General features: G+C 34.1%; 1 protein-coding gene across 1 annotated transcript; it reads right to left on the bottom strand.

The window, feature by feature from the left end:
- Positions 1-635: 635 nt before the first annotated feature.
- LOC134689611 (uncharacterized) lies at positions 636-4,768 on the bottom strand. Its single transcript, XM_063549581.1, has 2 exons — positions 4,659-4,768; positions 636-2,301 (listed from the first exon to the last, which is right to left on the bottom strand). The coding sequence occupies exon 2, from the start codon at positions 2,267-2,269 to the stop codon at positions 722-724; it is 1,548 nt and encodes a 515-aa protein (XP_063405651.1). The 5' UTR covers positions 2,270-2,301; positions 4,659-4,768; the 3' UTR covers positions 636-721.
- Positions 4,769-13,633: the final 8,865 nt, after the last annotated feature.

Below are 13,633 nucleotides of genomic sequence, written 5' to 3'. Positions count from 1 at the left end.
TCGAACTTTGAATTCATTTGTTTCAATTTTAAAATCATTCAGAATGTCCTGTACCAAGTCAGGAATATGGCCATTGTTATTATATTATTGTTCGTTTCTGTGTGTGTTACATTTAATGTTGCGTTGTTTGTTTTTTCTTATTTTCAAGTGTAAATTCACATTGCGATAAGACGTGTCACGGTACTTGTCTATCCCAAATTCATGAATTTGGTTTTTATGTTATATTTGTTATTCTCGTGGGATTTTGTCTGATGATTGGTCCGTTTCTGTGTGTGTTACATTTTAGTGTTGTATCGTTGTTCTCCTCTTATATTTAATGTGTTTCTCTCGGTTTCAGTTTGTTACCCCGATTTTTTTGTCCATGGATTTATAAGTTTTGAACAGCGGTATACTACTGTCTTTATTTAGCTTTTTGTTTTTTCTAGCGCCACTGATGAGACGAAACGGACGTCTGGCGTACACAATTTAAGCCTGTTATCTATGATAGGTTTCTTATATACGAAAACCGTACGGCAAATTATTAAAATTTTTTTTTTTTAGAATTTGATAAATTTGAAAGAAAATGTATACAATCTATTTACAAAATGTTACACTCATACATCATAGATAAATACAATTTATTATATTTACTGTGCATCAAAATAATTTACTTCTACTAGTCAAGTGTATTTTCAATCAGATTCTATATAGAACCAGTGTTGATTGCATATTTGCTTTCTCATCATATTTCTACTATAAGAACCTTGTATATTCTAATAGAAGAAAAATCTTCGTTAATAATTAATAATTCACTGGTCTGTTTATTGAATGAAATACCAGATGGAGATCGAATTCCATCTTCGGCAGTTAGAATGATTTCCTTCGCCTCTCGATTGCTAGATATTCTATGTATATTATCCGAACGCGACCCTGTTATATACAGATTTTCCTCATTGTCCACTGTTAGTCCTGCTGGGTCAAGGAGATCGGGGCTGCTGTAAGTAATATAGTTACTTCCATCCGGAAACGCACAATAGACATCGTTATTGTCGAGATTCGAATAGAAAACCGGTCCCGTGTCGGTTAAATAAATTTCCCACGGATTATACTTTGTTGGAAATTTCCGAATTGTTCTTCCGTGTATATCAACGATTTTTAAATGGTCCTCTCCGTTTTTGACACAAATTTCATTTCGAATACTGGAGATTGCAGAACTATCGCCTCGCAGTTTTATGACGTCACCAGCTTTCAGAGTGTCTAGATTAATTTTCTGTACACCATGTTGCCATGCACTTACTAAGGCACATGTTCTACTATATAGAGTTACACCTCCGGGGAAATTTGCGATTCGAACTTTTTTGCATTCTTCACCTTTCTTGTTGCATACGTATAAAGTTTTTTCTTGGTATCCTGCTAACAAAAGATTATTGTCCGGTAGAAAACAAGCCCTGAATATTCTTACACCTCTGCCTAGTTTCAAAGTCGGGAAACAGCTAACTAATGTTAGTTTACTGGTTACGCCATTTGAACTGGTATCTTTATCATTTTGGTTCCCTGTCAACTGATTGTTGTAACCATTCAATGCATTATGTTGTAGTACATTCAATCCATTCTGCAGTAACGTTGTGTCTACCTCTGATATAACAACACTTCCCATCGTCTGCAAGAAATTTTCAAACCCGAATACAGCTTCAGAGAGTTTCACGTGTAGTTCAGATTTTTTATCTTCGTTTTCCAAAGTTTTTAATTTAGATTCCAGTTCTTTTTCCTTAGATTGTAAAGTTTGTATTTCACTGTGTAAACTTTTGTCAGTAGATTGTTCCTTTATAGAATTTATATCGTTAAACAGAGATTTCAAGGTATCTTTATGACTTTCTATGCCACTCTTTGACTTTTTAATCTTATCTACCAATTTATCATGCTTAATATTTATATCCACGTCTAAAATCTTAACTAGTTTATCCAAATACTTATTTAATTTTTGGCGCGCTTCTTTGACAGTTTGTCGGATATTATTTCGTTTCTCTTTTAAATCTGATAAATTGATATCTTTGCCAGAGAGTAATTGATCTATTGTCATGGACATTTTACGAATACTATTTTCAATATTTTCTAAAGGAATTCCGTTATTTAGACTTTCAAATGCATTTTCAATCTGCGTCACAGGCCGACATGTGCAGTTTGTATGCTTCTCAGTCAGACATTTCTGGCATAAAACTGTTGCATGCTGGTAACAAAATGACGTCACTGATTCGTTTTCATGAATCTGGCATAACTGCTGTGCTTCCATGATGGGTTTATATCTTGATGACTTGTGGAGATCTGCAATATACATATATGTGTACGTTAATGTATAAACAATAAACATACATCATTGGCAAATAGTTCACGTTAAAGGTTTGATATATTATGATGATAAAACAATAACGACACTTGGACAGTTGCCTTGCCTGATCCAGGATTCGTATTAAAATATTTGAAACCGAAATAATTGTTTTTTAAGACTGTGGAAAAAAAATGTTATCAGGTCTTCGAAGGTTTATAAAAGAAAAAAAATTGTATGTAACAAAATTTGCAAATACCCACAAAAAAAAACCACCACTATAATACATTGATTCAAGATATTATTTTTTGAATGGTTGACTACAGTACGATTCATCTAAGCCTAAAAGAGATAGTACATGAAAAATGTCTACTGACATACATGTACCACTACTTCATAACTTTGGAATTTGATGAAACTGTTAAGTGAGAGGTTTAGCGCTGTAAAACCAGGTTAAATCCACCATTTTCTACATTTGAAATTTCCTGTATCAAGTCAGGAATACGACAGTTGTTGTCCATTTGTTTGTTATGTTTTGATATTTGATTATGCCATGTGATTAGGGACTTTCCGATTTAATTTTTCTCGGAGTTCAGTATTTTTGTGATTTAATTTTTTTCATTTCAAAACGATCTCACCTCAACAAGAATATGAATAGTGCATATACATATATGTAATCAACCACCAAAATGTAAATGTCTGTCAATGAGGGTCTAGCACGGTCTTAGAAGGAATACCACATTTTGAGATACAATTAAGTTGAATAGTATTTCTAGATTAGAAATACGAAGATGTTGTATAAGTGCCAATAAGACAACTCTTCATCAAAGTCACAATTTGCAACATTAAACCCTTTTAGGTCAAAGTACATTCTTCAACACGGAACCGTGGCTCACACCGAATAGTAAGCTGTAAAGGCCCCCAACATTACTAGCGTAAAACCATTTAAATGGGAAAATCAACGGTCTAATCTAAAGTTTAAAAAACGAGAAACGAGAAACACTGAAGAACCACATCAACAAACGACAACTACTGAACATCAAGTTCTAGACTTAGGGCTGGTGCAAACAAAATTATTGTTTAAACATTTAGATAGGTACAAACCTTCACCCGTATCCGAAACAATAGTAGTTCCTTGTTCTTTATCTATTTGGCTCTAAGATACCCGTATGTTACAAAATGAGAGAACCGGCTTGCTGGATTTCAACTTCCATCCACGAGGGGAAAATATGAAAGGCTACAATAGGCATAGACTGGTTCACTGTCCTTTTTCTGTATGACTCAGATACAGTATGTTACAAAGGAAAGAACCATCTTACCACTGGGCAATTCGTTGCCAAATAAAGGCAGCAGTAGTATACCGCTGTTCAAAACTCATAAATCCATGGACGGGGTAACAAACTAAAACCGAGGGAAACGCATTAAATATAAGAGAACAACGACACAACACCGAAACGCAACACACACAGAAACGGACCAAGCAACAGACAAAACACCACGAGAATAACAAATATACATCAAAACCAAATACATGAATTTGGGATAGACAAGTACCGTGCCACGTCTTATCTCAATATCTCAAAAATAAGAGAAAACACAAACGACTCAACGTTAAAATGCAACACACACAGAAACGAACAATAATATAACAATGGCCATCTTCCTGACTTGGTACAGGACACTTTTAAAGTGTTGTATTTCATTAAAATGTGGTCATCTTATGAAAATGGCTTCTAATAGTCGTGCTGCTTCTTAAATTACTTGATATATACTTAATGCATTGGTCATAGTAAGCGAACATTTAAGGCATGCCGAGTGCATGTCCATCATTATAGTTATTTGTAGTATATTTAAGGGTTAAGCGGTCTCGTTTCTCGTTTTCTATATAGATTATACCGTTGGTTCCACCCCCCCCCCCCCCCCCCCCCCCCCATTTGAATGGTTTTACACTACTCAGTTTGTGTGCCCCTTATAGCTTGCTGTTCGGTGTGAACCTAGCCTCCGTGTTAAAGTTGGATGGAGAGTTAGCTCATTGGCACTTACATGTATACCACATCTTCTTATAATATCTACTTAGTTCTATCTGTATTGTTAAAATTTTGCTTTCCCGGACATTTTATAGCTTACTATACGGCATGTGCTGTATATATTAATGAAGGTCGTACACTAAACTTTTGTTGTTTACTTCTTGTTGTTTTATCGTCCATTGGATAGGTGTCTCAACGACCATCATATTACATCTGTTTATTTTCACAAAGTGTAGACAATACCATGAACTTTTTCCCTAATATATAAATTCGATTATTATGTTAATAAACATAATTCCCTATAGATTAAATCAAATAATCAGACTTACCTTATATATCAAAGTATGAGAAATGTATGTTTAAATATCAATATTAATTCAATTTATGAAATTTAAAATATATTTGCTATTATTGGTAAGGTAATTTGATAGAATTCATTTGAAAACAATTGTTGTTTTTAGTATATAACCTTGAAAAGAGCAGTTTAAATTATTGATCTTATAACAATACTGATGGCATATAAATTCAATTATAGCTCACAAAGTGTATTCAATGGCTAGTGACCGTGTAATTCTAGTGTTGAAACATTTGTTTAGATTGTCAATATTAAAAGCACACGGAACATTGATCCAACCACAACACTATAATTCACAAAAAAGATTTGCTGGTCATGCATATCATATGCTAATTGATCTATTGTCAAGAACCAAAAGAACGGGTATCATTAAGTAATTTAAAATCTGATTAAAATATTTGTTGTTTGTATAGGAAAATTGATATGGTACAGGTGAGCTTCTAAAATAAAGACAACGGTAAATTTTGAAATTTGAACCGGTCAGGGGCGGATCCAGCCATTTAAAAAAGGGTGGTGGTTCCGACCCAGGACAAAAAAAAAGGGGGGGGGGGTCCCAACCCAGGACAAAGGTGTTCCAACTTTATGTCCCCATTCAAATGCGTTGATCGGCGAAAAAAGGGGGATTCCAATCCCCGGACCCCCACCCCCTGGATCAGCCAATGCTGGTAGTGTATTATTTCACATCAAATGAAGTGCAAGACAAATTCACCCGACTTTTGACTCCGGAGAATATATTTTTATTCGACAGGTCACCTTCTCTGTGGTAGGACATCCTTGTACTCAACAAATGCAAGTCAGAGCAACTTTTAAAAGAAAAAAATCAAGCTTACACTGATTATCGATGGAATATACAGAGAAAATTTACTGTTTATGTGTTTGATATTTGTTTTTCGTTTATTTTTATTTGTTCATAAATTAGGCCGTTAGTTTTTTCGTTTGAATTGTTAAACATTGTTATTTCGGGGCCTTTTATAGCCGACTATGCGTTATGAGCTTTGCTAATTTTTGAAGGCCGTACGTTGAACAGCTGTTAATTTCTGTGTCATATTGTCTCTTGTGGAGAGTTGTCTCATTGGCAATCAAACCACATCTATTTTTTTTTTATCTTGTATGTTTTCTGTACACGACAAAATCATCGGAAAACATAAACTTTCGAAAGTTTTTTTTATAGAGTCAATAGTTGCGGTAAAAATAGCATGTTACTTTGTATTCATTGTTTCGATGACTACATCATACATCATACTGCAAAACAAAATGAACATTAAGACTTCACAGAAAATCGTACAACACACATGTCCATGGTACATGCATATTGGTGCTTACTGAAAGTTCAGTGGCAACTATTTCAAGCGTATGTTGACAATGATAAGACATGTAGACAAATTGTATACTTCTGTGTCATTTTTGTCTCTGATGGAAAGTTATTTCATCGGAAATCTTTTGTTTTAAGAACAAATCAAAAATTAAATAAAATGATAATAGAGAAATGTATCCCGTGGTGAAAGTCGGGAAATGTAAACCCCACTTGGCAATTAGTTTTTAAAGATAGGGACCCATAATTATCCTATGAAGAGATGTCACAACGGTTCTCTTATAAGACTGCGTGTAACTCAATCTACACAGATAGCGGAATTAACTTTCTTATTTTGACTGAACGCCGAGGGACTCGGTAGACGAGTAGTCTAATTAGCTGAAACACTGTATCGCTAGCTGTCAACAATGCAATTGTGAGTTCGAATCCCGCACATGGGTCGACTCCAAGGATTGATAGTTTTTTACTGAAGGTTTGTGCTTCTCGCCAGGATTCCCCCAACAATAAAAACTAACCGCCACGAAATAGCACAATAGTGCTTAAAGTGGCATTAAACAACAATCAATCAAACGACTTGGATGCCGTATGACGTACATGAATATAAACCCCCGAAGACGTATACTCCGACTACTGATATGATTGAAAGCTTAATCATAATTAGTGATCAGTACTACGTATATGTGGGTAAACCTATAGTCTCTCTCTTATGGAGCATCAACACTGTCTTGTTATTCCCATTTTCATTATACGATGTGCATTTCCTTTATTTAACCTTATCCGTATTTGGCACAATTTTTTGGAATTTAGAATCCTCAATGCTCTTCAACTTTGAACTATTTGGATATGAGCGGCACTGGTGAGTCTTATATAGACGAAACACGCGTCTGGCGTACTAAATTAAAATCCTGGTACCTTTGATATATCTATATGCACTTGTCACTATCATTTTATGATGTGCACTTGTCATTATATAATGTGCGAACACCTTTATATGATGTGCACTTGTCATTATATGATGTGTGAACACCTTTATATGTTGTGCACTTGTCATTATATGATGTGCACTTGTCATTATATGATGTGCAAACACCTTTATATCATGTACACTTGTCATTAAATATGATGACATTGTGCAAACACCTTTATACGATGTGCACTTGTCATTAAATATGATGTCCAAACACCTTTATATGATATGCACTTGTCATTAAATATGATGTGTAAACACTTTAATAAAATGTGCAAATAGCGGATTATTTACATCAACAACTTCCTGTTATCTCCTGTTTACCAAGTACATTGTACTTATATTTTATAAAACATGATTACCATGTATAAAATGTGTATTGCACTTTTTCACAGGATCTGCAAATTCAGAGCTTCCTGGCATTGTGTACCAAGCTTCTTGTGAGCATGTCATACATGGGGTGCGTTTGTACGTTCCTTCCTCATCTTCTTACTCTTTAACGAAAACATGTAACTGTATAATTGTTTCGTCTTGATAAGAAACAATTTAAGAATTGGATAATTAGAACACACTTAGAATGAATGATTTTTGAAAGTTATGTACTGGATCCACTTCTTTAAATTTGTGCCTGTTCCATGTCAGGAGCCTGTAATGCAGTGGTTGTCATTTCTTGTCATTTGTTGATGTGTAATGTATTTGTATTTCGTTCATTTTGAGGACAAAAAAAAGACCGTTAGTTTTTTTCTCGTTTGAATTGTTTACCTTTGTCTTTATCTGGTCGATTTATAACTGAATATGCAGTATGGGCTTTGCTCATTGTTGAATGCCATATGGTGACCAATAGTTGTTAATGTTTGTGTCGTTTGGTCTTTTGTGGACAGTTGTCCGATTGACAATCATGCAATATCTTATTTTTCATAAGTGTGCTTGAAAAAAACAACATTGAATTTATAATGCTTTTATTTCTAAGAATAATGTGTTGTTAATGCTTGTAATGCTATCTATATTTAAGGAATAACAGTACTGTAGTTGAAGAGTTGCCACCGTCAATTGTAGATTTGACGGTCGCAAATGCAGTTTTACTGGCGACGCGTAGCGGAGACAGTAAAACGGAGATTTGCGACCGTCAAATCAAAATTGACGGTGGCAACTCTTCAACTACAGTACTGTTATTCCGATTCTAATGCATTACAAAAAGAAAAAATACGATAAAACTTGAAACAATGTCTAAATTTGTCAAATAAAAAAAAAATCCGCGAAACTTCATGGATGATTTTGGCACAAAGACGTCATGGCTAAACGTGACGTCACACAAATGAAAACTTACAAACTAGAGGTTATTACGTTACCTGTACGCTTCAAATTCGGATAAAATTACATTAAAACGATGAATTCGAGGTAGGTGTTGTATTATTTTCGAGTATATAGTAGTAATCGAACATTTGTTGATTCATCAATTTAAAATGGCGAGTCCCTCCTTAGTTACGCCTGGTCAACTGCGGATTTGACGGCAACTTTTAGCCAATGAAAACATTTGTTACATCCAAATTGCATTAGAATTATAGATTATCATTGATTATCTCAACGAGATTGATTTTCTCGCTTGAGCTGGTACAGCGAAGGTGAGAAAAGCAATCGAGTTGAGACGACCAATGATAATCTGTTTATCGCTATTTTACCTGTGACGACGTTGTCAATTTTAATGTCAATTGCTTTAGCAACGCCACGTGGCCTCCTTAGTTTCTAGCGATAATTTTTCCATCTCAAGCGAGAAGCATGATATGAAAATTATCACAAAAAAAAATATGATCAAATGAAAAATGCACAAAATAGCGATAATAATTCATAATGAGAATCATTGAGCAGCAAACTAATTACAATAGCAAACTTTCATATACATATGCGACAGACAAAGTTAATTATTCTTCGGTTGTTCCCCTTTGCACACACAATCTGGTAAATAGTTCAAGTAAGCATTAAACGGACAAGACGGATATTAGGGATTATTTTATAGTTTAGTGTAGCCTCCACAATAGCTTACTATGCGGTATGGGATTTTTCTATTTTTTGAAGGCCTTTTGATATACATATGCGACAGACAAAGTTAATTATTCTTCGGTTGTTCCTCTTTGCACACACAATCTGGTAAAAAGTTCAAGTAAGCATTAAACTGACAAGACGGACATTAGGGATTATCATATAGTTTAGTGTAGCCTCTACAATAGCTTACTATGCGGTATGGGATTTTTCTATGCTTTGAAGGCCTTACGTTTCATATACATATGCGTCAGACAAAGATCATTATTGTTCGGTTGTTCCTCTTTGTACAAACAATCTGGTAAAAAGTTCAAGTAAGCATTAAACGGACAAGACGGATATTAGGTCTCATTTTATAGTGTAGTGTAGCCTCTACAATAGCTTACTATACGGTATGGGATTTCCTAATTTGTGTAGGACGTTTGTATCTACAGTTAATAGTTGTTAGATTTCCACGTGATTTAGTGATTGACAATCATACCAGATATTCTAATTTCTAGGGTGTCCCTAGTCAATCAGTAAGCACTTATGTGTTGACATGAATATCATTTATATGGTCAACTTTATAAATTTCCTGTTAATTTTCAAAACTATGCATTTTTCGAAATGCTATGCATTTTCTTATCCCAGGCATAGATAACCTTAGCCGTGTTTGGTACAACTTTTTGAAAATTTTGGGTCCTCAATGTTCTTCAACTTTGTGCTTGTTTAGCTTAAGAACTAGTTTGATCTGAGTATCACTGATGAGTCTTATGTAGACGAAACGCTCGTCTGGTGTATTAAACTATTAGAATATGGCCGGTTTCACGAAGCTATCAAAAGACCTGCCATAAAATATGTCATATGACATGTCTTATAATCCTCTTATGACTATCCTAAGACTTATATGAGACCTCGCCTTGAAACTGTCTAAGCAAAGGTATCCTAAAGATGTCGCGAGTTCTTTAAATTTCGAAATGGATTTATGGAAAAACACGGATTTGCAGGAAAATTAATGTAAATGTAGTATGCAATTTCCACTAATTAATAACAAATTGATTGATATAGTCAGATAATTTGGAAAATTATGATAGTAGATATGTGTAATTTATATAAACAATCAATAAAAAATACGCCAATATATATACGAAAGTGAGAAAAAAAAAATAATGACATTTTTTTTGTACTATTGAGTTAAATTTTTCACTATCGGTTATAAAAAGGTTAAAGGATAAAATCGTTCACTTTTTATTTAAATACATCAAATGTTCATTGTTGACAAATCATGATCATCCGTGAACCTATACACATTTTATGAAGGTTTGAATAGTTATAGGAGAATATATAATTAAATAAGCATCGTGTAGTCCTAACTGTATGACCAACTTAAAGAAATTTTATTATTTATGACACTTTATTAAACTCACTTGGACTAAGCTAAGTCGTTAGTAGTTATCAAAGGTACCAGGATTATAATTTAATATTCCAGACGCGCGTTTCGTCTACATAAGACTTATCAGTGTCGATCAGATCAAAATAGGTAAAAAGCCAAACAAGAACAAAGTTAAAGAGCATTTAGGAACAAAAATTCCCAAAAGTTGTGCCAAGTACGACTAAGGTAATCCATTCCTGGGAAAAGAATATCCATAGTTTTTCGAAAAATTCTAAGTTACGTTAAATTTACAAAATCCATTGTGCCAAATACGGCAAAGGTAATCTATGGCTGGGAAAATCCTGAGTATTCCGAAAAATTCATACTTTTGTAAACAGGAAATTTATAAAGTTAACCACATAATTGATATTCATGTCAACACATAAGTGCTGACTACTGGGCTGGTGATTTCTTAGGTAGTGAAGGTACATACGACTCATTCGTGATTCATATCATATACAGCCAAACAAGTACAAAGTTGAAGAGCATTGAGGACCCAAAATTCCAAACAATTGTACCAAATACGGCTTAGGTAATCTATGCCTGGGAAAATCCTGCGTATTCCGAAAAATTCATACTTTTGTAAACAGGAAATTTATAAAGTTAACCACATAATTGATATTCATGTCAACACATAAGTGCTGACTACTGGGCTGGTGATTTCCTAGGAGGTAAAGGTACATAAGACTCATTCGTGATGCATATCATATACAGCCACACAAGTACAAAGTTTAAGAGCATTTTGGACCCAAAATTCCAAACAATTGTGTCAAATACGGCTTTTTAAAAATTTATAAAGTTAACCACATAATTGATATTCATGTCAACACATAAGTTCTGACTACTGAAATGGTACTACCTTTGTGGACGAAACGTCAAATAGCATTTCTATCGATCGCAACCTAGTGGTGTAAATAGTTATCATTTATTCCTCAAAAATAGCATAATATAAAATTACATTATAAACAACATTACACGTAATTGATATTTTTTGTATATGAATATTATATTTTCTATGCGTGTACACTGTACTTGTAAATATTGAACATATTCAAAATATCCTTCTTTATTACTGATTATGTTGCTGAAAATAGCACAAAGAATGTTAAACACCAATAAACTGTTATCACAGTTACATATAAAAAATAACATATTTTAAGACGTAAAAATATTTTTTTCGATGTTAAAACTGTTTTCATTCGGATTCAGTGGCAGTTATATACGCCATTAACATTGCTCATACGTGTACCTTTATTACTTCTACAATTAAAAACACAGATACATGCAGACTAACCAACTATATACCCTTAACACTAATAAAAACCAAACTAAAGTTCAAATTATATTACCACATGGGCAGACAACTAGAAGGAATTAATTTCAATCTAATTCAATCCCTTCAAACGGTTAAAATTACATATACCTCAATATTATTACTAGTGTTGTTTTGTCCTATGCATTGCGTTTAATTCAATTGGATACCAAAACTTTAAAGTTAGTATTTGATGCCTCTTCGCTTAACATGCGACATAAAGGTGCAAGGACAAAGACTGGTCGGCCCGGAGTCTGAATAATACGTCCGGTTAAGGTAATATTTCTATCTTAGGACTGTTACCATGTAAACGAGCACGTTAAAAAACCGGCTCAGCCTGTCTATCTCGAACATACAAGATTCATTTTCATACCTGATTAACATGACATACTAGTATGTTCTCGTCCTGAATATGTTTTCAATTTATCCATCAATCGGAAAGGGTAGCCAATAGAAAATAGGATGGTGTGCTCAAAGTGATGTCCTTGTTGGGGTTTACAACATAGAAAACTAAAGAATATGCACAACGAACCCCACCAAAAACTAGGGGTGATCTCAGGTGTTCCGGAACCGAGATGGCGGGCACTTGAAAACAGGAAGTGACCGACTGGATTTTTATTGACCTGTCTTCTAGACATAATTACACAACTTTTTTATATTCATGAATTTGATGAAAAATGACGGTGGGCATGTATGACATGAACATGCTACGTTGGGAGATGGTCATGGTACCCTTTGACCTCAATTTCTTAAACAGAATAATAAAGTACTAATACAACACATAACTGATATGTCCTTGTTTTTATTATATGAAGTAATTAATTTAGTATTGTCGCTTATGAAAATAAATACTACTGCTTTCAAATTACAAGGATGACGATACCCTCGGTGACGAAACGTAAAATATTTACTCATTATACGCTATACTCATAGTGGTTCGGAAAAAAACACAATGCTTCAAAATTTGATGTGTATATTATGAATAACTATACTTTTAATTTTATACATTCTTAACAATATTTAAATTCTACTTTCCTTCAAAACGGTTACTGGTACAGAAAACAAGTAACACTTACATTATTGATTTGTGTAAAAGCTGTTGCATGGTGTTTATTTCTTGGAAGTGACTTGATCACAAAGGCTCCATTTTCACGTGGTTTGAAACATAACAGACGATCAGTATCAGATAAAAATGCCCGGGTCTTTAGCAGAAATCCCACCTATGTTGATTGGAGGGAATATGTTGAGTGCTATATCGTTAATTCTTCATATTATAGGATTTTCAACTACATACTGGTTTAGAGTAAACACTGCTCATACGTGTACCTATATTTCTTCTACAATCAATAACACAGATACATGTAGACTAACCAAATATATACCCATAACACTAATAAAAACCAAACTAAATATAAAAAAAGAAGATGTGGTATGATTGCCAATGAGACAACTATCCACAAAAGACCAAAATGACACAGACATTAACAACTATATATAGGGCACTGTACGTCCTTCAACAATGAGCAGAGCCCATTCCGCATAGTCAGATATAAAAGGCCCCGATAAGACAATGTAAAACAATTCAAACGAGAAAACTAACGGCCTTATTTAAGTAAAAATATGAGCTAAAAACAAATATATAACACGTTAACAAACGACAACTACTGAATTTACAGGCTCCTGACTTGGGACATGCACATTCATAAATAATGTGGCGGGGTTAAACATGTTAGCGGGATCCCAACCCTCCTCCTAACCTGGGACAGGGGTATAACTGTACATCATAAGAACGAACTATAAAAATCAGTTGAAAAAGGCTAAACTCGTCAGATGGACAAAATAAAGTTCCTATTGTATTACCACATGACAGTGCCATGTGCTGATTTAAACAATACGTTATGATACATACT

The sequence above is a fragment of the Mytilus trossulus genome, chromosome 11 (genome assembly GCF_036588685.1).
Source record: "Mytilus trossulus isolate FHL-02 chromosome 11, PNRI_Mtr1.1.1.hap1, whole genome shotgun sequence".
NCBI classification, from domain to species: Eukaryota; Metazoa; Mollusca; class Bivalvia; order Mytilida; family Mytilidae; genus Mytilus; species Mytilus trossulus.
This window is presented reverse-complemented; position numbering and strand designations above follow the sequence as displayed.